The sequence below is a fragment of the Centruroides sculpturatus genome, unplaced genomic scaffold (genome assembly GCF_000671375.1).
Source record: "Centruroides sculpturatus isolate CEXI.00-Female unplaced genomic scaffold, Cexi_2.0 scaffold600, whole genome shotgun sequence".
In the NCBI taxonomy this organism is placed as follows: Eukaryota; Metazoa; Arthropoda; class Arachnida; order Scorpiones; family Buthidae; genus Centruroides; species Centruroides sculpturatus.
In genome coordinates this window covers 29787-56789 of record NW_019384814.1, presented here as the reverse complement: position 1 = coordinate 56789, position 27003 = coordinate 29787, and the positions used below count along the sequence as shown (strand labels likewise).

Below are 27003 nucleotides of genomic sequence, written 5' to 3'. Positions count from 1 at the left end.
ATTAAAAATTTGTTAAATTAAATTTGAAATTTTTAAAAAAATTTCTACAAATACAACTAAAAAGTTTTAATGAATCTAAATTATACTTACAGTTATACAAGATGTGAATTTATGACTATGAATAGACCATATCATATATGCTATGGAAGCTATGAGGGGAAAAAATAAGTTATTGTTTATAATTTTATTTAATGAAAGAAAATCTTGAGAATTTTAACTTACCAAGTACAGCAAAAATAAGTGTATTTGTAAAATGTTTATATAAAGATAATTTGACTAGATTTCTTCGCAACTGCAAAGTTCTTGTTGTCTGTACAAGACTGCTGAATATGTTTGAATGTTAAAGATATTTCAAATTAAGTGTCCACAAATTTTATAATTTATAAATAATAATTAACAATTAGAGACAAAAACATTAAGATCTAAATATTGAATGTATACACACACATTTTTTGTACATTTACAATCTCATGCAGCAGTGGATCCAATTGAAGTTTAATAAATTTGAATAGTTCAAATTTAAGAAATTATCTTTAATAGTAAAATAATGGCAGTTTCTAAAATTACCATCTGAGCAAAACAACAATATTCTATGTAGGGAACTAAATTTAATGGATTAATGATTCCAACATTAAAAATAATTCAATATTTTATAATTACATAATTAAAAATTTATATCAATTTAACAAATTTATATTTTATCTACTTATTAATGTAAATGATTAAAAAGGATATCCACCAGCATATTGCACTATCCATAAAAGCAAGTGGCACACCTGCTATTAATGTTTGCTTGCTTGGATCATTTTTTAACTGTCAAATAGGTAACACAATTATTAAATATTGTTAAATAATAATAATAAAAATTATTTATAAAACATTGAAACCCAAATCATATAAATAAATAAAAAATTTATTAATATATTACTGCAATATAAATCAAAAAACTTAATACACAATATTTTTTGTTAAAAAAGAGTGCCAGCTGATAAGTCTATTCCATTCTTATGAAGTGATACTGCCTATAACTATAATGAACATTTCAATATTATAGTTATTTTATTGTAATTTATAATAATGTAGTTAAATATTAAAATAAATTAAAAATAGCTATTATGCTAGTATACATGATTTTCAGATGAATGGTACATGACAGACATGATGAATGCTAAATTTTATTTCAATGGATGTACTGAACTCTGAATTTTCAGTTATGAGCTATAAAATATCTGCATAACATGTCCTTTTGTCAGTGTTGATCAGTGCTGATGAAGATTTTCCTGCTCCCATGATTTACAACATGATTATTGTTCTGTGAGCGAGCTGTAAACAGTTTGCATATCAGTGTGCACTCTTCTAGCTCAGGCTGAAAGAAACAATGTAGGCTATACATATGAACTGTAATAAAGAGACAATAACATACTTGTATTATAATTATTTAAGATACTTGTGTCAATTCTCTAGATAAATTTTGCTGTGTATGTGGTAGATTCACTGCAATCAATGCTGATCAATTTCTAAACTGTTGAAAACAACCTTTGGTTTATATTTTTTGTGTCGTTCATCAATAGGAAGATTCAACATGTCATAAACGTAGGTGCAAGTTCAGAGATTTGCTCTGTGATATCATCTACTAATTTGCAAAGTAATTGACCATTGAAATGCCAGAAGACAATGTGTCTGAGTTAATAAACTGTTATTAGATATTATTTGTGAATTCTTCACTGCATTTATTTTCATTTATATGTAGCTTCTCATGTTATACTTATATGGTGGAGTTTATAGTAATTTGAAAATTCTGTGTTGTGCAGCAAAAACTAACAACATTTTTGGAATCAACATGTTTATAATTGACACAATGATAGATTGTACTTGGTCAATACTAACTTTGCAAATTTTTGGACAGATAGGGTGACAGGATGGCAATTTTGCTTCACATTGTGAGAACTTGTGCTGTATGAGTTTTATCAGTTATAATAAATTATTTTTCCTTGGAAAGAGCATGTATGTAAACAAAAATGAACCTTCTGTATCTTGACTGATAACTGGGAAAGTAGAGAGGAGCTGGAGCAGTGATCTATGAATTTAATAGCAAGTCTCACACATTTTTATAAACATATTTATATCTAATAGAAAGTTTAATGGAGCCCTGAAAAAAGGTTTAAAAAAACCAATAGAGAAAGTTTTCACACAGTGAAAACTTTCTCTATCCCAACGTGTCACCCTATTTTCCCTAAATAGACACAGTTAATATTAACCAAGTACAACCTCTCATCGTGCCGACTATAAATTTGTGTAATTTAAAATGTCTCATCTCTGTTGCTAAAATTTTTTAGAATTTTGTAGACTAGTGTTATTTATAAATTTAATCTTAATCAACATCATTAATGAAAATGACTGTTTTGATTAAATGTAAATTATCACCACCTAAATCTGTCAAACATGTATCTTAATACAAGCAAATAATAGGTAAATTATTTTAACAATTTTATGATATACAGCTTAATACATTGAAATTTATTATAAAATCACAATAAAATAAGAACTTTCATTAAAAATTATATTATTTAACATAATCTTTTACTATAATAATAGTTACTGTTTATTATAATTTATTACAATTACATTATTTATTTATTATTCTATAATTTTATATAATTTTATTTATTTAAAATTATATTACATTAATTCAATTAAATCATTCTATGATTTTAATAAAAAAGATTAGTTATACTTTAAATATATTGTGTATAAAAGTAAGTTTACCATTAAAGACCGAATAAATCCTTCCATGGCACTTAACAGAAAGTACAGAACTCCAACACATACAACCCTATGCAGCAACGGGCCCAATCGAGGTCTAATAAATTTAAATAGTATTAAATTTCAGAAATTGTTCATTAATATTAGAATTTTTAATAAATATAAAGAATTCCTTAAAATAAATTTTTAAAATTCAATTCTAACATCACCTTCTTGATGCATAACTTTTTGTCAAAGTCAAAGTCAAAAAATTAACAAAATCTCAACAAACTATATTAAACAAATTTTGTGTATAATCATTTCAAGGTAGCAAGAACATCAGAATCATATTAATTACATGTTCCTTTTGACTTTTATGTAAAAAAACACTTGATTAAATTATTCTAAACATCCAATATAACATTATGATCCTTGATGATAAATATCTAAGCTAAGAATAAACTAGTCAATCTGTAAATATAAGTCAAAAGAACACTAATGTAGGTATTATATCAATAAATTATATTAACCTTTATTTTATTGAAATTAATTTTTATTTAATTAAACTTACATTAATTAGAACAAATTTAAAATTATACTTCATAATAAATTAATATTACAGGTGAAAGTACTCACTTTACAATGCCAAAGCCTAAACTGACAATAATCACTAACATTCTTGCAAGAGTTCGTTTCAATGAAGATATGATTTCAGCTAAAATAATTGCTCCTTTCACTTTAATTTTAAAAAAAATGTGTTAAATATGTTACAATTAAACAGTTTTCAAATAACAAAAAGTAATAAATGAGATACCTGATTCACCCGATTCATTTAGAGATTGATATTTTGCATATAGAACAGCTTTTTCAACAAGTCCTACATAATAAAATGCATTTTACAAAACTAAAAGTACTAACAGGTAAAAATAGATTTTAAATTATTTAAATATTCATTTATAAGAAAAACAAGTTTTCTAATCTTTTGAATAATCATTTGGATTCATAAGAAAAGAAAATGGATCTGAGTTTCATAAAGATTAAATTTTGGATTTTGAATCAGAGATACAACTTATTACTTAAAATCAATTATTTTTTCCTCCTATTTTTAATAATAGTTTATATTGTATACAAAAAATAAAAATTTGTTGAAAAACATTTCTACATAATTGTTAAAGTTTATTTAATATACAGTAGAGCCTCGATTATCCGACCCAATTGGGGACTGGGGTTGATCAGATAATTGAAAAGTCGGATAACCGAAAAGTATGAAAAAATCCATTATTAGTGTAGTATATTATTATATCCCATGTAATTAGTATATCGCTATTAACCTACTTCACGTTGAATTTTCATCGATGTTAAGCCTAACAAATTTTTTTTAAAATAATTGTTGTCGCTATCGTATCGTTAAAAATTATTTTTAAATTATTTTATTGCTCACAAAATAAACAACCACTCATAATTAGAAAATTAAGTCTCGTTTAAATACTGGCTCCCTTTCATTGTCGAATGAGTGTTGCCAGCTAAAACACGTAAAAATAATATTAAAGTAGCCAAGACATAGCCAAATATTGTGGTGCCACATCACTAGCGGATATTTGAAATTTGCCGACTAGGACAGTCGGTTAATCAGGGGTCGGATAATCGAGGCTCTACTGTAGTATATTATACATACAGGGTGATTATAATTAAAGTTGCCCTACTCAGACCTGTATAGAGCCTGTTCTTTTTGATGTATTTTGATGAAACTTGGTATACATTATATGGACCATGGGGAAAAGAAAAATGCAAAAAAATAATTAGTTCAAATTTCTACCACTATATGAAAAAATGGAACATGAAGAATAAGAAACACAAAATGAAAACATGCAAAAGGTTTTTATTCACAACATTTGTTCAATGTGCAATCCATTTGCGTCAATCATGTGTTCAAAGCGACTTACCTTGTTCAACAATAGCCTGATAGGTTTGAGAAATTGCAGCAATATGGCATGTTATGTTTGCTTTCAATTGAGGTAGAGTCCATATGGTTGTGGGGGAACTCTGGTATTTTAATACCAAAGTTATATATACCTTTGTCATTAAAATAATTATTCACATAGAAAAAATTTCTCCTGATTTCAAAAATCATGTTCAGATTTTCCTATCATGCAAGGATCAAAAGATATAAACAATCTTTGTTTTACAACATGGATACGGAATAGCATATGATATAACAAATGTACCTGTGAAAATTATTCTAAAGTGGCTTTGTTTATTTACTTCATTTTAAACATTGGTAGATATATCAGGATGGGAATCTACATTTTTACATGAAATCTGAGCCATGTTTAACCCTGCAGGATATCAAAAGCTTTGCACCAAAACAGGCTGTTTTACATGCTGAATATGATTTAGATACAAATAAACATTAATATAAGTAAGTTTATAAAACACGGTAAAATAAGAAGAGTATAAAATAAAAGTATAAAACAAAAGATGCACCACTTGTCTTTTTAACCATTAACAAATCAGTGAAGGTAGATTCCTACTATGGGTGTATGCCTGATATTTCAAAATAGCAAAAATTATTATAGTCAGATTACAGGTGCTATAGATCTTACTAAATTTTGGTGATTAATTTTATTTGTTGAGTGTACATAGAGATTCATTTTATTTGATTATCACTATTGGAGAAATCTCAACAAACCATTTCAAAATCTAACAATGAAGCTCAGTTCTAGTTTAAAGCGCTTTAAACAATACATTCAGTTTAGGAACATGGGATATCAGTTTCATATTTCAGCTGCTTGTTTAACTTCACTCAAAATGTTTCTTGTAATAATTCCTAATGATGGTGTTGTTACATCATCTATTTTACATTGGTAAATGCACAGATACCTGACGTTCAGGCTTCAATATCTGAAAACTGTGATGTAATGTGATATTTTCTAACTGATTTTTGAAATGTAAGCAATTCTAATGCTTACATTTCAAAAATCAGCAAAATATCACACAAAAAAATAAAAATCATGTTTGGTAATGTAACCATAAAATAAATTACATAAAAAAAATTCTTACCTAAAAAGATTACACCACCAATCCAAAACTGAATTCTTAAGAGATCTCTCCATTGCAAGGCAGTTACAATAAGCCAAGCAATAGCATAAATAACATAAATGCCACACATTACACCATAAAACTGAAAAGAAAAAATATATCATTTTTAGATAATTTTAAAAAATTGTAATCTATATATATATATATATATATATAAAAATGGACATGTATGTCCCTATATTTCACTTTTCCGCCAAAACTACACATCGCACGTGAATGGTGTTTGTATGTGGTGGTAGCCCCAAGTCTCCATTCGTGCATAGGGGTGGTTGCGTCTCGATAGCTATAAGGGTGCGGGAGATATGAGGCTGAAAGTGGTTGAAAGTGGCTTTCTATTTCGAATGTTTTGTTCGAATTTGTTCGAATTAAATTCGAACATAAAATTCGAATATTGGTTCGATTATAGAACGATTGTAAACGTTCCAGAAACGTTGAAAATAGTTCGTTTGACTAAACGTAAAAATTCTCTAATTAGTCTGGAAACGGGGGACCTAATTCTTGCATTCTGTGAAAACGGGTAAGATTAGCTATAATGTAATTATCTTAATCTTCACTATCGTTACTTTTTGCCCAGCAAAGTGGGTCCTTGCAGCTAGATTCTAGATTACTTAGAAAAACAGTCTTTTATATATATATATATATATAAACTACTATATTACATACAAATAAAAACCCAGCGAAGCGGGTCCTCGCAGCTAGTTATCAATAAAAAAGTTGTTATAAAATTGATTTCTCAATGATAAATTTTGAACATTTCAAGGTTGCTTTATAATTTAAACAGCAGTAAGAATGTTATGAAATCACAATTTCACCAAACAATTTCTCTCCTTAATGTATTAGCTATAATAATAAATTAATATTACAGGCATTGCTATTTGTATTATTATTCATTATTAAATTTCCTTTACCATTACCATTAATTTATTTTGTTTGTTCTTTAAAGATTACACTATGATTGTGAGATCTTTCCTACTATATACTAGTCCTTTATACTACAGGGTGGGGCAAATAAAAGTGGCCTGGACGAGTGGATGAACTCGGTTCTCCGAACCACTTTTATTTGCCCCACCCTGTAGTATACTAGTATTGCAAATAAACATTTGAATAAATATAAATCAGCATTTATCTTAAACAATTTAAGTCATTTAAATAAATTTGAGATTTTTTTATTTTTAATAACTGATTTTGAAAAATTTTTCAACAATCCTTCACAAACTTTAGAACTAATTTAAAGTAAATAAGGGCTAAACAACTAATTGATCAGAATTTCAAAAGCATTTATTTCAGTATAAAAGCAGAATCAACATTTCAGTTCTTGTTCTCTTATTTTTCTCTACTCTTTCTAAAATATAGTCATATACAATTATATAATTATTATATTAACTAAGCAATTTGCCAAAACTGCGCTATCTTCAACAAATAACAAGCCATTGTTTTCCTTCTATTCCTTAAGTAGATGTATAGAATAAATTTTTGTACACTTGTCTTAAAGTTAAAACACCCCTGTGATCAAAAATGATCAGAAATGGTTAATAAAACACAATATTCAAAATTATTCATCTCTTTCAAAGTAATCTCCTCCCACTGCAATGCATTTATGCCAAGATTTTTCCCATTCTCAAAACATGCTTTAAAGTCATTTTCATGAAATCCCTTCATGACTTGCAGCAAATTTTGTTTTATGGCATCAATTGACTCTAAACAGTGACCACAAAGTGGAAATTTTAGTCAAGGAAACTGAAAAAGTCCCATGATGCCATATTGGGTGAATGTAGCTTGTGGAACCATATTTGTTGAATTTTAGCTAAAAATTCATGAACAACAAGAGTATTGTGAGCAGGTGCATCATCATAGTGCAAAATCTATGAGTTTTCTTGCTACAAATCAGGTCATTTTCTATGAAAAGCTTCATGCAAAACGATGTCTTACAATGTTTTTATGCAATGATGCCATTGCTAATCATCTTTCACAGCTTTACACACCTTCACTCTGCTCATTGAATAGTCCGTGTTTTACTTTCTTATGGAAGAAATAGAAATATTGACCATAGAGAAATATCCTCTTAGACAGGCAAACAGCATGTGTTTAACTACCAAATAAATGTTAGTACTGTAAGGTCTCTTTTTATGCGGATTATTTTTATGCGATTTTGAAGTTGTGCGGTTTGTATTTCGTCCAAAAATTTTTTGGACAAACATACATATAGGCTTGTTTAGGAAGCCTGCGTACGGACAGTCTCCAAAAATCGTGGAATGCTCAAAGCTCACTCCATTTGTTCTGCTGACATATAACATTTATGGATGTAAAGGACAGCTAGATCTACCTTAATCACTTTAGTTCCTAGCAATTTTTGATATAAATGTAATTAAACATAAAAAAAATACTTAAAACTGAAAAAAATGAAAGAAACGCATTAATTTTGAAGAAAAAGCTTCAAAGTTTAACTTCCTTTGTCTTGCCCTTCTGTGAAATTTAACACTGATGAGTCATTGTTTACACATCTGGATGACCTTGAACACAGCTGGAGTTGGATTTCCCAGGGCATTCTCATTTCTCATAGACATTGCGGGAGGACAAGGGTTTAAAGTAGGGTGAACACTAGCTGGCCGTATATTTTTAAATATTTTTTAAAAATTTGAAGACTTAAAAACATTCCAAAAATTCAAAAAAAATTTCAAAAATCTTAAGGACCGTGTTTTATGTAACGCTATGTAACCTGCCCGAGTTAACTCAGGAGAGGAACTAAAGGGTTAAAATTTAATTAACTCTTCACATCCAGATGTCAGTGATTTGTTTTTAGAGTGAACTTTTGCAATTCATGGATTCCCCTTGTACATGATACCATCGACAAGTCGCTATTACATCATTCTGAGTTTCGCATTGAAAGGTATAAACTGTAATTGTTTTGAAATTAAATTTTATATGAATTTCTTTCAGACATTCGAAGTAATTTATTAAGCAGCTTATTTCTTTTAATTTCTGCAAACTTTTTTTTATGCGGTTTTAAGTTAATTTTAACTCATTGTTTTGGTTTTATGCGATTTTAGAAAATTACGGAACGTATCCCTACTTTTTCAAGGCAAGTAAAGTCTTTTTTTATGTGAATTTTTTATATGCGCTTTTCTGTAGAACGTATCCACCGCATAAAATGAGACCTTACAGTACTAAGTATTACACAATTTGCACATAGTGATGTTCTCTTTATTAGTGATTTTTTAAAAAGCTGGCAAAGACTCTTGCATAATTCCTTGTATTCAAACAGAAGGTTAAAGAGACTAAGAAGAAAGTTTATTAAATATTATAATTTATATAGTTTTCAATTATATTACAATATAAAATTTAATAATATAAGTTTAAATAGAGAAATTTATTTTCAATTAAAATGACAGATGGTATATCCACAATATAAAAAATATAGAAGAAACTACATAGTCTTTATTTTCATGTTCAATCACCAGTAATTGAAAAAATCATAGACTTATAAATTCCCACTGTCACCCATCTGTCCAACCATCTTTCCTTAATCTCGAGAACAGAGTTAGATAGATAAAAAAGACAAGACCAGATATAGAAACCTTAGGAGCAGGAGGCCCCAATTAACTATATATGAACATCTGATGCAAACCAGAAGTCACATTATTTCAATTCAAAACTTTTCCCCTGAAAACAGTTAACAGATGACTAGCATGACTATTGCTAGCAAAAAAGTATGATGTACAGGAGCAAACACTACCAATAATTTGAGGTAGAGAGCATATATTTTTAATTAAATAAATTAAAAATATGATTAAAAATTGCATGCCGGCATTGTGACAATATCACAATAAATAACTGCTTGTTTGTTTAAGTTATTTGGTGCTAGAGGAAAGCATTAGGTGCCACATCTTGCTAAATTTAATGATTAAATTAATATTTTAATAATTAATTTGGCTTTAATATATAACTAATGAGTTTTAGATATTGATATTTTTAAACTGTAATATGCACATCAAATATGAATATATTTGAAATTATGTATATATGATTTAATTTTTTTGACTTATCATCAATGAAGTTTTTAATTTTTACATAATCTTGCAGAGGTTCTAATAAAAAATGCCTCTAATAAAAGATTGTCTCTGGGAAGATTGTTTTTGTTCTGGTGATTGGACATGATGAAAATGAAGACAACTTAGTTTCTTCTATATTTTTTTATATATATAGAAATTTAAGTTTATAAAACACTAAGAGTAGGCCCAAAGTTAAAATTGTGTGTGGTACCATGTGTTATGAGATTTTATAAAAAAAAATAATTTTTATATTATTAATTATTATAAAAAGGCAAAAGGCTTATTTTTGAGTAGGAGCAAGTTTTTAAAAAAAAACTGTGAATGCCAATAAGAAAAATTATTAAGCATGCCTCACTCAGGATATGATTCATGACCACCATCTCCTATCCTCTTGATCTTTAATCAACAAAATTTATAATCATCAATGCCCCTATACAGAAATAACCCTGCCAAGCTTAAGGAGTTTTGGTTCATCCAGTCCTGATATATAATACAAAATAAATGCTAACATGAATACATACAATTTTGTAAAGATTTTTTTTTACTTTTTTGGGTTCCTAGAATATCAAAATGTTGAGAAATGCAAAAAGTCCAAGGAGAGTCAAAATTTGATCGCCATACTTTCCCTATGTCATATTCTATAACAGACAGGTAAGTAAAAGTATTTACCATATTTACTCACATATAAGACAAGGTTTTTATTCATTTTTCACTGCTTCAAAAATCAAGATCGTCCTATATGTGCAAGCAAAGGATTCTTTGAGTTTTTGCAATAATTTTTGTGAACCATGTATTCACATTTTTTACTGGATGCTCACCCTCTGGTGTTTAAAAACAAAAGTATTTTATCTGGGTCATTTGAATCATTCTTGCGTAATGTCAGTAGTAAAGATGAATAAGAATAAGAAAAGTAAAGCTTTTGAATTGAATTCCAAATTGAAATTCCAAAATCACATGGGAACCCAATATAAGTTTTAATCCATTCCCATGTGAAAACAGATGATTATTCAGAAATCAAAATTTGGAGAAACTCAAAAGTGTAATTGACAGAGTGGATTCAACTATTAAGAATTGGCAAAAAAAAGGTTCTTGTTTAGCTTTACATGAACAAATTATGTTGTCAATTTCACAACATTTTTCCTTAAAGATTAAAATGTCAGTAATTTTTGCAGAACAATGTGTGCATTTACATGCATTTGATATTTTATTTGTGATTAAACAAAATAAAATTAGAACTGTATTAATAAATCTAAGTTTCTTTATTTTAATCTTTAAAGTCACACCTCATCCTATATGTGAGATCATCTTATACACGAGTAAATACAGTAACATTTATATAGATTAAAATAATTTATATTTTATCTAAATATTTGCAAATATGTTTTCATGTATTATTATACTATATAATTAATAAACGATATTTTGATTTTAACAATGTTAGGTACAGTGCACACATTTCTTTAGCATATAGTACCAAAAAATTTGAAGTAAATTAAAAAGAAAGAATGACATATATTAGAATTCCTTTATAATATTTTATCATTATTGTGGCTTGTAAACATAATACAGTAGAACCTCCATTATCCGGACCTCTATTATCCGGATTTTCAAATCCGGATTGTTCAAAATAAAAATTTACAAATTTGCTGATTTGCACTTGGCGAATTACGACACTGTTTATGTACGTGACGGAATGCATAACTTTTTTGTTTCAACAACGTCTCACCTGGCACAGTGGTCGTAAACTCTTAAATATATTTTACGTAGTAATAAAAATATAACTTGACATACATATTTATAAATAATTTATATTCAAATTACATCATTTCTATGACCAAGGGCGGCGTAAGGCATGGACGACGTGGGCCACCGCCTATGCCTCGCGGTCCGAAGGGCCTCGCGTTTTGAAGGTTTATGCATTACTTAAAAGCCGCGAACGCGATAAAAAAATTTTACTCGTCATAAAACAATAAATAGTTTGTCAAATTTTTATTCATAAAAATGCAGTTTCAACTGGTTTTTATTTTATGAAATCCGTCTTCTTGCGCCATCAGAGGGCCTTTTAAACAATAGGTAGTCTGTTAGCGTTGGTCACTAGTAGTCCAAATTCGATACGAACGTTTGTTTCTTGAAAATTTGATTACGATTTAAATACAGTATTTACTTTTAATATTACCGATATGTCATCGAAAAGAAAACGTGCTGTATTATCATTAAAAGACAAATTAAAGTATTTGTTTCGATTATCCGGATTTTTTGTTATCCGGACTACCTTCATCCCCAATTAGTTCGGATAATCGAGGTTCTACTGTATAACAACTGTGTGGAAAAACAAATAAGCACAAATTTTATAGAATATCAACATAATAATCAAATATAGTCAAATGTCTCTAAAACAATACCAATTACAACAATAAACCCCAGTATAACATTAGAACTGGTGATCCTGGCCTAAAGTCCTATAAAAATACCATAATTTATCATCCATTACAATGATAGTAAAAACCTTGATACAATGATACAACTATCAGGATGTATTGGCACAATCCACAGCAGACTTAAATACTTCATTGTGATTGACTAATGCAGGAACCATGTGACAAAGAGCTAGGAGCACCTGTTCACTGATCTTGTTATCTATGGATCCTTCTCACATTCCAGAATGGTTTGCCCACAACTAGCTAATTGGCTGCATTGCAACTGTCATCACTGCCTCAACCAATCCTACTACAAGGAACTACAAGCATCTGACTAATCACAAAGTTATTTCCTTTTTCCACCAGACAAGCAGTAATAGTGTGTCATGGAAAAAAAACAGCAAAAGCATAGAAATAAATAAGTTCAGAAATAAAGCTAGAAACATTCAAATATATTGATAGTGAAATAAAACAAACATATGTTGCAAAATAGTATCAGTACACCCTAGCACATTTTTAAAGAAACAGAAGGAAATAAAGTGCAGTATATTCGATGGAAACTTAGATTATTCTCTGAAATATCTGAAGACATAGGAGTGATGATGTCAACAGCATAACAATAGTTTGATTTACTGAGATAAGGACACAAAATGTACTTAAATGAATCTTCACTTTCTTAATGATCTCAGTTCTCACATTTCAAGACTTCACTACAATGATAACCCAAGTATAACAATACTATTTTCCTAGTTTCCAAAATATTGTAGTAGTGAGGTTTGACTGTATTATAATTTACTGTCATTAAGAATAAATACATATATATAAGGGACGAGTGTTACAGGATATTAAGCATAAAGATTAATTTTATGAATTACTCAAAAATACAAATTAAAATTTAAATACAGTGGTACCTCAGGATACGAAATTAATCTGTTCCGAAACTGAGATCGTATCATGAAAATGTCGTAAGGTGGATCATCTTTTCCCATACGATTACATGTAAAACCAAATAATTCGTTCCAACGCGAAAAACATACTCAAATTAAAGCCAAGTAATACATTTAAAAAAATAACTGTAGTAAGAAAAACAAATGAAAAATGCGAACTAATGTAACGTCGTATGGTGAGTTTTTGTTCGTATCGTGGAGCAAAAATATGTTCGAATTTCATGTCATATCCTGAAAATTTCGTATGCTGGGGCGTTCGTAACCTGAGGTACCACTGTAATTGTAAATCAAGAATAATGTCATATTATACTTACTGGAAGCAAAGGCCAATCTACAGCAGACAAATATCCATACTGGCTTTTCATTTCAATATTAACTGAAAATATTTATATATTAACATATTATATTTGATTTAATGAAAATTCTTCTAGTTTTAACATTAATATATCCTATAAATTTAGTATTAATGCACACATGTGCATACAAAATAAGGGGGTGTTGAATAATTAAAAATTTTATTTTAAGTTAATAATTGAAACAAACATTTTTTTGTGTGCACGCATGCAAGTGGTGCATTTTATCAGTAATTGCTCTAATATTAACTCTTAATTCCCAATTCATTTGAACTTTAATATAATTTAAATGTTATGTATAAACTAAGATTTTATCCAAAAGTGCATTTCTTAATGAAAGGGTCACATTATATATTAAAAGGTAACTTTTAAAAGTTAATCATCAATTTAAATTTACAGTAAGGTAATTTTATATACTTTTTCTTACCTGTAATATTAAATGGTTTGCCATCTACACTTTCAATAAATAACACAAATAAATACATTCCATCTTTATCCACTTTTGCTTGGTGATCACTTGTCTATAAAACAAATTTATTTTATATAAAAAGTGTTACATATTCAAATATAATAATAAATTGATACATTTTTTCATAAAAGTAATTTTGTCTGGATGAATTTTGGTCATAAATCTTCATGAAGTGACTGTCACAAGAATAATTCCTACTATTTTTCTGACAACTTTTACCATACTCAATGTATCACAAGACTTCTCAGATGACAGCATTTTCTTCTCAAAAAGTATTCTATGCAGTAAAAAAAGTGTACAGTGCACATCCTCCAGGTTGAAAAGTTAGGAAGATGAAAATTTTTTCAGATTTCTTAATGAAATTATAAATATAAGAAATGTCAAAAAATATTGTATATGATGTGGAAGCTCAAAGATGCCACATGACACAGGTTAAATTAGTAAGTTTTAGTTCAAGTTGTGAAAACATATGCTTTCCCAAATTAGGGAATAAATTATTTAGGAAAAATAGAATATGTAGAGCTGACTTTCATTAAGAAATTTTTAAAACTGGAATGAACTGTACAGAGTTATTTGATAAAATTAGAACTGAGCTTGCACCTTAAAATAACATTAAAAAAATACCGCAAATTCTGTTGTTAAATTAATAGATGTGTAAAGATTATATGTAAACACCCAGTAACAGAAAAACTCCCTAATGCATTAATAAAGGTTTAATTGATTGAGTGATTGAACTGGACTTACATCACATTTCTTCTTATATTACTTCAAAATCTTAGACAGAAATTGAACTTAATAGTGAATTATTTTAAGTCAATCTCTTACACATTTAAAGGAAATATATTTTAAGAAATCCACACAAATGTTTGTAATTGGTTAAATCAGTTATGCAGAGTGTGAAATCTGGGTTTTCCTTTCTTTCTGATAAGGAATATAGATAATTCAATAGCAGAATATTACTGCTATTGAATTATATTTTAATGAGTTGAACAGAAATATGAATCAAACACAGGATGTATCGCCAGAAAGAATTTAAAACAGGATATTTCAATTGGTCTAATGCAACCATATCTTTTACTAAATATTTCATTATCTGTGAAATGTCTGATTTGCCAAGTAGGATTGAACTGTGATAAATTGATAATTAAGGATAAATATTTGAAGTTTTAAAGCCATGCAAACTGTTCATTGTACAGTGTGTTTGGAAAAGACCAGAAATGGCATGTGCTATTGGATTGTAATTATACTTTCAAAGAAAAACAAAAAATATTGCTAATGTGCCATATTAATAAGCTAAATTCTGATGTAATATTGAATAAAACTTAAATGTAGAAATGCATAAATGTTGTGCATAAATTTGTTACAAAATAGTTAAATTTTGTACTTGACTGTTTAGTTATGTTTAGTATGTTGTACCCCAAATCAGAGAGTTTGTTAACCTGTCCTGCATTGTTCCCAAATATTTTCAAATGTTGACCTCATTTGATCTGTCCTGGCAACCCCAAATATATTCGTCTCTGCATTAGAACATTTTTTATACTAGATGTCGCTATGAGTCATAATTTTTATATTAAAACAAACTTTCAAAATATAATGTCTTTGATTTTATATTTTTCAATATATTTATTTTGTTTGTACAAAATAAAAAAATAATTTTTAACGATACAGTAGCCATGATTATTATTAAAAAAATTTTTTTTCATTAGGCTTAACGACGACAAAAATTCAACATGGCGGCCACATGCAACAGAGAAAAATTTCAACATGAGATAAGTTAAAGATTAATGAAGACTGATGATGGCTAATAATAATTTTGAATTTTTGCTGATAACTTTTGAATCCTTAAGTATATATCTGAATCTTTAATTTTTTTTTATTATGAATAAAGATCTCAGGTTTAAAATTCTCAGCTCATATAATATCGAAATACATGTATTCATTTTCAAAATTTTGTATGTATATATCATTCTTATTCATAAAATGTATTCATACTGAAAAATTGGAATAATACAAACCTTTGAAACTATTGGAGTAATTTTTGTGGTAGACTGATTTCCTTTATCATCTGAAGACTGATCAGGTGAAACATTCTGGTCTTTTGTACTGGAAGATACTTCTTTAACAGTCGCAGTTTCTTTTTTGTTATTTTCTTTCATTTTCTGATTTTCTATAAAAAGTTTTAAATTATATTTACCACAAATATGATTCACAAACTTTTTATTATATTATGCACATATGGCTTCAAAATAATATGTTTATACAGACAATCTTATGTTGTTAATAAAAAACTATCCACTTTGTTTACTTCTCTGTGAAGAAATTGAAATGAAAAACAAGTATTTGCTGATCTCTAAAAATAATTATCTTTCAGAGAAAATATGTTCCAGACTTGTGTTTAAAGAGATGAATTTTAAAAGCAGTATCAGATATCAATCAATTAGTGTATAGTTCATGATGTAAGTATACTCTCTCTTTCTCCCCTCTCTCAGTTACAATGATTCTGGTTTTCAACTTTTTTTCTTATTAGTCTTTTTTTATTTTAGTAAATAATCCTGAACTACTCGTTACTCTAATAAGTTTTATTTTTATAGACAATGATTTGTTTGTGATAATATAATTTTTATTATAATGCTTTCTTTCAAATGATACAATATTTTTGCAACTAACAATTAACAATGAAGTAAGTATATTAATAAAATTTTTCTTGTAAAAATATTTATTAATTTTAATTAAACTGATTTTAGTTTCTTAACCTTTGACTTAACTTACTAATTACATGAAATAATTAAATTCGTTATAAAATACATTAATACAATTTGCAAATAATATATGCTTTCAGATATACAAATAACTTTTTTCTTGGTATTTTCTACTTTTATTACCATGTGGACTTGTAAACTGGGTGCTGCCATATTGAGCAACTTTCACTCTTGCTACAAAATAGCAAGAGTGAAAGTTGCTAATTTTGTTTACATATGTTTGCAGCAACGTTATTTCTGTTAGTGTTGACCAATGAGATGCTTAACAGCTGAATAACTGGAAGCACCTATTGTTTTCTTATACTGTAACTGGAATGGTTTTAAAATCTCATGAAAAAATTGCCCAATGTCAGAATTTGACAGTATCAAGTTCAACACAACAAGCATAAAAATGAAGTTTGAGACTATCAAGCTCAAATTTGAACTAAAGATGAGCAAGTCCATTTTTTGTTATGAATCTGGACTTGAGACTTGTGGAGGGATGTGATGTACTTGAGTCATAAGCAAGTCCAGACCTTGGCCATCCACATTTAGTAATGCAGAATTGTACTTCTTACTATAATATGATACTGAATGCATTTCTAATTCTTATCTAGGCTCACTGTAAAAATTATGAGTGAATCAGACTAATCTGTCTTGGCCACAAAGAAGTGATGTCATTCAGTTGTTGGCATTTGTAATGAACTGAATTGAAATAGGTTTTTATATAAAAACAAATCTCTGTTTTGATGAATTCATTCAATTACTTACAGCTTCAAATATTACAAGATTATAAATAGATATTATATTGAAAATAACAAGAAATTTTAATTTGGAATTATAACTGTACACACATCTATAGATTTCTAATTGTAAAGATGGCTGTATCAAAGATTATCAAATTCAGAATCTTTTCTACCAGCACCATATGAAGTCTCAAGTTCAAATGGGAGTTGAGTCTTGCTTCAGTCCAAAAATTTCATGAACTCCGATATGCCTGTCACTAAATCACAGTCAAAAAACAAAATTCTAGGCCAGAGGTGGCAAACCTTTCTGAGTTCACATGCCATAAGTAAAGTAAGAGATTAAGCATACCTATCTTTAGTAATGTTTATGCATGCCAAAGTTTGACTTCAAATAACAATATATAAAGAAATAAAATGAATATACAGTAGAGCAGCGATTATCCAACTCAATTGGGGACTGGGGTTGGTCGGATAACTGAAAAAACGGATAATTGAAAAATATGAAAAAATTAGTATAGTATATCACTATGAACCTACTTCGCGTTGAATTTTCATCAATGTTAAGCCTAACAAAAATTTTTTAAAATAATAATTGTCGCTATTGTATCATTAAAAATTAGAAAATTAAGCCTTGTTTAAATACTGGCTAAAACACGTAAAAATAATATTAAAGTAGCCAAAACAACCAAATATTGTAGCTCCACATTACTGGCGGACATTTGAATTTGCCAACTAGAACATGGTTGGTTAACCGACGTGACGGTTGATCGGGGATCGGATAATCGATGCTCTACTGTACTTTAATCAAAATAAATATAAAACTGATAGAAAAACAGATAATCAGATAAACAGAAAGGATGATTGATAAAGGCAAGCAATAAACTGAAGTTGTATGATAAATTATGTGCCAGATGATTTCTCCTGATGTGCCACAGGTTCACCACCTGTTTTAGGCTATCTCCCCCTGGCTTTTTTCTCAGTGCTCAAAATTACAGGCTAATTTCCAGTTTTCCAAGTGGCTGGGCACACTGTTTATCCATAAAAGTATTTTGTTAATTTTTTTTTAAATATTTAAGTAACAAAACTTAAATTCATTAGATCAAAAAGATTAAATAATTACAAGCAGTAACAATAGTGATATATACTGTACAATTAAGTCTATCAAACATTTATTTTATCTAATTAAACTGTATATTTTCATTACTGTAATATTATATGATGTATTTAAATGAAATTTGATATCTAATTGATAACAAGTATGAAATAGTAAAAAATATTTAAAGATTCTACATTGTATACATCTTTTCATTTTCTGTTTGTGAAAAGTAATCATCATTGGCTGAAATTTTATGCATATTATTCATATAGATTGCCCAAATATGTATGATAAATGTTTATAAGACTGATATCAACTGCAACAATTTCATCATTTCATGTTTTATGAAAATTATCTGTGAATACCTTTCCTCTTGTATTGATCATTTATATTAACAAAGTGTTTGTTCAAAATATAGCTTCAGTTATTAATGACATAAAACTTAATAGCTGTTAAAATTTAATTTGAACTTACCAGTATTAGCATCTTGAATATCTGTACCCTTCTCTGCATCTCTTTTTGATATAGCATGACCTTTCTCTTGCAACTTAAAAAAAAATAATCATAATTCACTGAGAACATATTAAACAATTTAATTAATTAAATCCTAAAGATTTCAAATTGATTTTTAAAAACTTTTATAATTGACATTTTACAAAAAAAGTTAACTTCAAATCAATAATTAAAATGCATTTGATTTATAGCAGAATATCTTTAATAATTAAATAATGATAATACAAATTAACTAAAAACTATTCAAACTAAGAACAATCAGGTTTAGTTTAATAATTTTTAAAAATAATGTTTCAAAGATAAAAAATTTTTAAAAATGATTAAAATTCCTAATATCCACCAACTAAGAAACTGACCGCATTTATTGGCAACAATAAAGCAAACTCTTTATATGAATTAAAATATATGCAAAACACATTCACTTTTAATAAATTAAGCAACTTATCCTATACTACTTCCCCACAATAACAACTTAAACTTTGCTTATCCAATTTTTACAAATTAATCAAATATTTCAATCCATTGCTATATTATAATTATTTTAATTGTTCAATTTCTCCCAATGTTATCATGATCAAAATACCAACTGCCTATATCCAAAATGAATTCTGCATAAATCATCCCTTTTACAAATTAAATTCATCACAGTGTTCCTTCTACAGGGTCGCCACCTCTGTCCACCCTGTTGAGGATTACCTTCATTTAAAACATAACTAGTTTTAAAACAATTTGTAAAAGAATCTTATATGACTACCTTTAATTTTACTTTTTAAAATTTTACCATATATATTATCAGGTTTATATTACTTTTATGTACATCTATTATATAAGCTTTTATTTGATTTTATTTATCATATTTTTTTATGTTATGCTTTTTTATTCACTGTATGTTTTCTCTTTTTTTTATGTTGTCTCCTTTTAACTGGGTTTTATTATTTTATTGTTAATTTAGAGAGTGGCAATGATTGCCTCTTGTCATTGTCACTGTAGATTAACTCAATAATAATAAACTAATCTTGCTGCTGTTAGTGGTATCTAAAGATTAATTTAGAAGGTTGCTCAAGTAATATTTTGCTGCGCAAAAATAGATAGTTTCTCCTTGACTTATGATGGAGTTACATTCCAAAACACACATTTTAAGTCAAAAATATTGCAAGTTAAAAATAAAAATAAAAATAGGCTATATGCAAGGTTACACAGTATGCAACATTACATATTGTATTATAAATTGTAAAGATAAGAAAAGAAAGAATGAATAAAAAAAAAATGTACAGAATTATATTATGCTAATGTTACACTTTCAAATATTGTAAAACCTTAAAAAAATTTAAGGAGATGGCAGAATGCTTAGACATTATTTTAAGTCTCTCATTTAGAATAATAGACTTCCGCTTCCTCTTCTCACTGGTAGCAGGAGATACAATGGGGTGTTTTGCAGACATAATGGATATACTGTAAGAAGATATAAGATGATATATATTATATAAAAAAGTCTCAAGAAAGATCACTAATGCATCAGTAGAGTAGCCTGAATTCAAATTCAAACCAATTTCCTGCACTTCCTCTTCACTCACATTGGCCATCATATGTCAAAACATTGAAAGTCGAAGAGTGTTTGTACTATTAAATAGTCTGTCTCAACTCATTTACATAAAAGTAAAACATTCTTGCTCTTTGATAATATTCAACGTTATGAATGAAGTATTGCCAATTACCAATTGCAACTGAAGCTCAAAAATAAAAATTCCTCAGAATTCTGCAGTTTCCCAAAAAATTTTTTTATTTGCAGACTTTCTAAATATATTTGCATAAAATCTATAAAAAAATTTCATTAAAAAAGTAACATTTCTATCTTTTAATGTTATCTGGCAAAGTCAAAATATTTTCATAGACAAACAACTGATAACTTTACCAGTATAAATTTTACATTTGTCCATGTACAGTATTGTATATAAGGATGAATCAATAAATAGCCAGCCAAAAGCAACATTATGGCTAGTTGCCTGGCTGGTTACTTATTTATCCACTCTTATATATAACCAAATTACAGTTATAAACTTTTTATGCCTTTATTTAATTACATTGGTTTTCTAATTTAAATTTTTACTGGTGTTTTATCAAATTTAAATAGAATGGATCTACTACCGTGTTTATAGTACATCTTTACCTGTCAATTTAAGGGCATGTAAGATATAATATATTATAACAACTTAATAACAAATTACATTAAAAAATTAAATTAGCCATTTGAAAGTATGCAGTCTAAGCTATTTTTCTACATAGTTGCCATTCTCTTCTAAACACTTTTCCCAGCAGGAGACAAGGACAAAAATTCCTTTCTGAAAAAATTCTCAAACTTAATGATTTGAAAAAGTCCATGACTACATCTTTAACTTCATCATCATCTGAGAAGTGTAATCCACCAAGATATTTCTTAAGACATAAGGTAGAAATCAGTGTGTGCTAAGTCCAGACTATGTGCAAGATGGTAAGCCTTCTGCACAATAATGCAAGTTCCCATATGACATGTCAGCCTTTATACTGGCTAAAAAACTATGGATGAAAAAAACTAAAAACTCCAAAAATTATGGATGGGAAGTTATGGACCATCCTTCACCCACTCTAAGATTTTGCAGTATCCATTAGCATTACATTAAAAATAATAATAATTGGAAAGCAAGAGTTTTTCAATGTAAATTTACTTTAAACAATATTTTGATTTTTTTTTACAAAGTTAAACAGAATAATTTACAAGAACTGCTAAAAATGTCCTCCATTAACATAGATGATTACTTCTTGTAAAAAACATGTTCAAAGTTTAAAATGAAGCTTCTGTTTGTACATTTTGGTAACATAGAAGTGGAAGACAAACAGTAGTATTCTTTTGGAAGGTTTAAATTAGTTTTGGATATGATTTGTTTTTGGAAGACCATATCTAGAAAACAAAGTGAAATTTGAAAAATGTTTATAGAGGACTTAGTTTAATTTTGATCCTAGAATCTATTCATAAAATATTGACATAGTTTTGTTACACTCTGTATATATAATTAAAAGAAATTTTTACACACACATGTATAAGTTTGTTTCTTTGCATCTTATGTGTTTGCAAGTACATATATGCATATACATGTGGATTTTTATTAAATCATTTGGCTTTTATTATCCCATTTGGGATCATAATTTCTTAATATTTGGCTTATATGAGTAATTTGCTAGTTTATGAGCAACTCAAGTTTCAGAATTTTCTGCCATAAAATGGCTTTGTTTTTTCACAAAGTTTATTTTATAATTCATAATTGTAAAAATAAAAGTAAGTTTTACAAGAATATATTAAAAGAAAAATTGTTAAAAGTGTAAATTTCTGCAAAGAATTAAAATCATTAGATAAATTTTTCCATTAATTTAGTATTTGTTTAATCATTTATATTAAAACTATTCCTACAATTTCATTTATTTAACAATCTTCTGCATATCAATAATTTTTTGTTTCCATATTAAATTACATTGGATGGAAATTATCAAATCAAATTTGTTTTCCTAAATTAGTGTGTTGAGAATATTATAAATTTTTTTCTAAATTAAAATTTTCATTTACTTTTGATACAACTTTAAAATTTTTCAGTGTTTTGGAGCACCATGAAAATCTTGCCACTGATAAGCCAGTGATTTTACATCATTGATCTAGACAGATTATTATTTTATCTGAATTTATTCTTTTTAGAAAATTATATTTAATTTGTCCACTAACCTAATAAGAACAATTACTATTATTTTTATTTTATTAATCACTATACAATAATTAATGGTCATAGAAACAACAACAACTTTATGGAATATAATAAATTAATGATTATGAATTTTACACTCTTTCATATAAATTTTTATTTTCACCAATAAATTCAATTATACAGAAAAGTGTCAAGTATCTGAAATAACTGGATTGGAACAACTTTGAATATTTGATCATACTTTGTAGAGAAAGAATAAAAAGATAAATAGTTCATTACATTAGAAGTCTGTGACTAATTACTTATGTTTTTCTATTTGTACTGTAATAAATAAAACTTAACTCTAGTATTTATAATGCTATAGCTTGTTAGCAAGCCTACATAAGATTACTAACAACTGTCATTATGTAAAAACTTCATAATTTCTGGAATTAGTACTGTCTGAAGTTGATTTTGATTAATTGGTTTTTCCGATAACCAATGCTCTACTATACTTCTATACAAAAGTCTAAAAATGGTTTTATTTACTGTAAAATGAAATTCTTAAAAACTTACTGATTTTTGCATTTCTTTATTTTCAATAACAGCATTACTTTGTTCAGCTTTCAAATCGTCTGCTAAACGTATTTGTCCTCCACATGATGGTGTCGGATTTTTAATTCCCTAAAAATTTTGCTTATTAAAAATTTTCCATAAATAAAACCTATAGTTTAACATAAATTAAACATTTAAAAATAATAATTAAAAAAGTCAAATATTTTAATTTAAATATATATTAATATAAAACAAATGTGCAACAAACAAATAATTTTAGTAACTATTAATTCAAATAAACTTATCAAAAAATAATGAATTTATTCATTTTCAGACAGTTTAAATTAATAAAAATAATCATATAAAATTATTATAATAAATCTTATCTTACATATGCTAACTACAATATTTTTTAGGATTAAAATTTTTAGCTGTAAGAAAAAAATATTGTTAAATACATTTAATTATCATTAATATAATCAATAAATTAATTTTATTATAACTAAGCACTAAGGGGACCTTTTTTTCATACACATCATGAGTTCAGTCAGATCCACAATGGATGGACTGTATAATGAGGGACAAGGGTCAACATATCCAAGAAGGACAACTCTCAAAAATTCCTAGAATTTTTTTTGACTGTCTACATTTGATTTCAGGACCCACATAGTTGCAGGTTTAAGTTGCAGCTTCCAAGTGTAACTTCCTCCCTCTATTAAATTATTCTAAATAATGTAACTATTAAAATTATTGACCGATAACATGCTATCATTAAATATCTAATTGAAATATTGGGTTGTTCATAAAGTAAGTTTGTTTTTTTACCACTAGACAGATTAGTCATATTTTTCCCACCATTTTCATTCTAAACAATATTATCATTATATATTTTGACAGCTAGCATTTTAAGGCTTATTTGTAAAAACTTTTGTTTGATTTTGTGCAATTGTTTATTTTTTGTGTCCCATCAAATATGGAAAATCGAAAGCAGCATTTTCGGAATATTTTGCTCTTTTATTACCGAAAAATCAAAATGCTGTTCAAGCGAGAAAAAAATTGTGTGACTTGTATGGAGAAGATGTATTGACAGAATGACAATGCCAAAACTAGTTTACAAAATTTTGTTCTGGCAATTTCAATATTGAAGATATACCACGTTCTGGATGGCCAGTTGAAGCCAATGAAAACAAAATAAAGGTACTGATTGAAGCAAACTGCCGAATAACAACACGTGAAATCACTAAGAGATTATATTTGTCAAATTGAACTGCTTATCATTACTTGAAACAAATTGGTTTCATTTCAAAGCTTGATATATGGGTTCCACATGTTCTTAAAGAGAGATGCTCTCTTTGGTGGGATTTTAAGAAAATTTTTTTTGGAGCTTTTACCAGACAATTTAACAATTGATTCGAAAGTGTACTGCCATCGAGTAAACAAATTGAGTAATATCATCAAACAGAAAAAGCCAGAATTGATCAACAAAACAGGTGTAGTGCTTTACCACGATAATTTCAAATTTCACACAAGTTTGGTAACTCGTCAGAAACTGTTATGACTTAGATGGGACGTGCTATCACACCAACCATATTTGCCAGATCGAGCACACTCAGATTATTACTTGTTCCAGTCTATACAATTTTTTTTTTTTAACTGTAAGGCATTTACTTGAAATGACAATGTCAAAAATCACTTGGATCAGTTTTTTGTAAGCAACGATAAAAACTTTTATGAATGTGAAATCATGCTACTACCAGAAATGATGACAACAGATATTTGACCAAAATGGTTGATATATAATTCAATAAAATATTTATTTATAAAAATGTTTTTTTTTTCTCCACAGAAAAAAAACAAAATTACTTTCTGAACAATCCAATAAAACTATTTTTATAGCATGTTATTTTTAATTTGGTTAATTTATAATTTGTTACACTGATATATTGTAACATAGTACTAGTAATTTAAAAATTTTTGTGTGATAAACTTAAGACAATATCAAATTTAACCAATGATAGTCTAATGATTAATAATTTAATTATTTCTCAGTATTGATATGAAAACTAAAATTTAAATTTACATGACTGTAATGATCAATGTATTAAACATACATAGAATGAGCAAAAATATCATCAAAAAATAATTTTCTGCAGTGCTTTCTAATTTATTTGCAAAATCTCATTTGTAGTCTTCAGGTATGAGATTTACTGCATGTTGTGTGTTTCATTGTAAAATTTTGGCATTAACCTGTGTCTTCACAGAATTTTAAAATGTTATGATCAAAACATATCAAGATTATTTGTTTGAATCATGTAAAACTTTTTATAAGCCAGATCCAGCCCATAAGCTATAATGTAACCAAGCTTCTCTAGAAACTCATTTCACAACCACTTGCATTAAAGATATGCAAATCAATATCATTATTTATGTAATCAAATAAACAGTACACATTAAATATATAGATGAAATTAAACAGTGCAACATGAAACATACAAAAGTAACTAAACTGAATAAATAATATTCTGTTTTTGAATAGTTTGTAAGATTTCAGAAAAATTTCAACTTAAAAATTTCTGAACCAACAGTATAAAAAATTATTCAGCTAAATTATTTCTAAGAATTAGAAATTCTTATTTCTATTAGTAAATAATTATATATCAAATAAAGCTATATTTCAAGAAATCAATTTATTTTTAATTTAGAATTTCAATATATAGCCAGTTCCTGACTTGCAGCCTCTCAACTTATGACAAGCTATACTTCTGACAGTTGTAATTTGTATATTAAAAAATATTTTAAGTCCAAATAATTAGCTGTACATGGTAATGGCACGATACAACAATTACTATGAATTTTAATATCATAATGGTTCCTAAGTACACAATATATAACAATAATTCAATTACAACTTATGTTTGCACCATTAGTGCCTTAAAAGCAAAAACAAAATTTTCTGGGAAGTTTTCAGTCCAGGATGATCATTTTTATTTTACAATAGGATTATTAATTCTCTAAAGAGAGAGAAATTTAAAAAACAAATTACAATGTATATACACATACAGTACTATGCAAGCTTAAGAGGATAGTCTTTTTTTTTTTATGCTCAACTTATGGTGAGTGAGTATTCTAAAACAGAACTTTGTTATAAATTGGACTGTATAATAAGAAAACAAACATTTTTATTAAAAACAGTAAATAATAAATTGGAATATTACCTCTAATCGTACAGTAAAGTTGCCCTCAGATGGCTGAAACAAAAAATTTTCATTCAATTATATTCAAAATTTTAAATATTATTCAAATTTTTAATTAATATTTTAACTTAAATATATTTAAAATAAATTATGAATTCAAGTTATAACTAGCTTATAATTTATTATAAACAAATAACTATTGATGTATTTCTATGTAGATTAATATATATTAATTTAAAATAAACAAATTATTCTTGCTGAAAGTTGTACAACAATTAAATTTATGCAACTGAAGTTAAAATAACAAATTATTTTTATAACAGATGAAAACTCTTTGAAAATTAAACATGTAATAAAAAATAATTTTAATAAATTCAT

The 27003-nt window shown here is 27.4% G+C and overlaps 1 protein-coding gene across 1 annotated transcript in view; it reads right to left on the bottom strand.

Moving 5' to 3' along the window:
- The window catches only part of LOC111629820 (transmembrane protein 87A-like), a 55726-nt gene continuing 28723 nt past the window's right edge, over nt 1–27003 (bottom strand). Inside the window, exons 4-16 of the mRNA XM_023373728.1 lie at nt 26647–26679; nt 23453–23560; nt 19131–19203; nt 16092–16243; nt 14035–14128; nt 13569–13630; nt 5803–5923; nt 3557–3619; nt 3379–3478; nt 2767–2860; nt 736–813; nt 223–331; nt 1–149 (exon numbers count right to left, since the gene is read on the bottom strand). Of these exons, the coding sequence (XP_023229496.1) occupies nt 76–149; nt 223–331; nt 736–813; nt 2767–2860; nt 3379–3478; nt 3557–3619; nt 5803–5923; nt 13569–13630; nt 14035–14128; nt 16092–16243; nt 19131–19203; nt 23453–23560; nt 26647–26679 (1161 nt within the window). The 3' untranslated portion in view covers nt 1–75. The remainder of the gene's footprint in view (nt 150–222; nt 332–735; nt 814–2766; nt 2861–3378; nt 3479–3556; nt 3620–5802; nt 5924–13568; nt 13631–14034; nt 14129–16091; nt 16244–19130; nt 19204–23452; nt 23561–26646; nt 26680–27003) is intronic.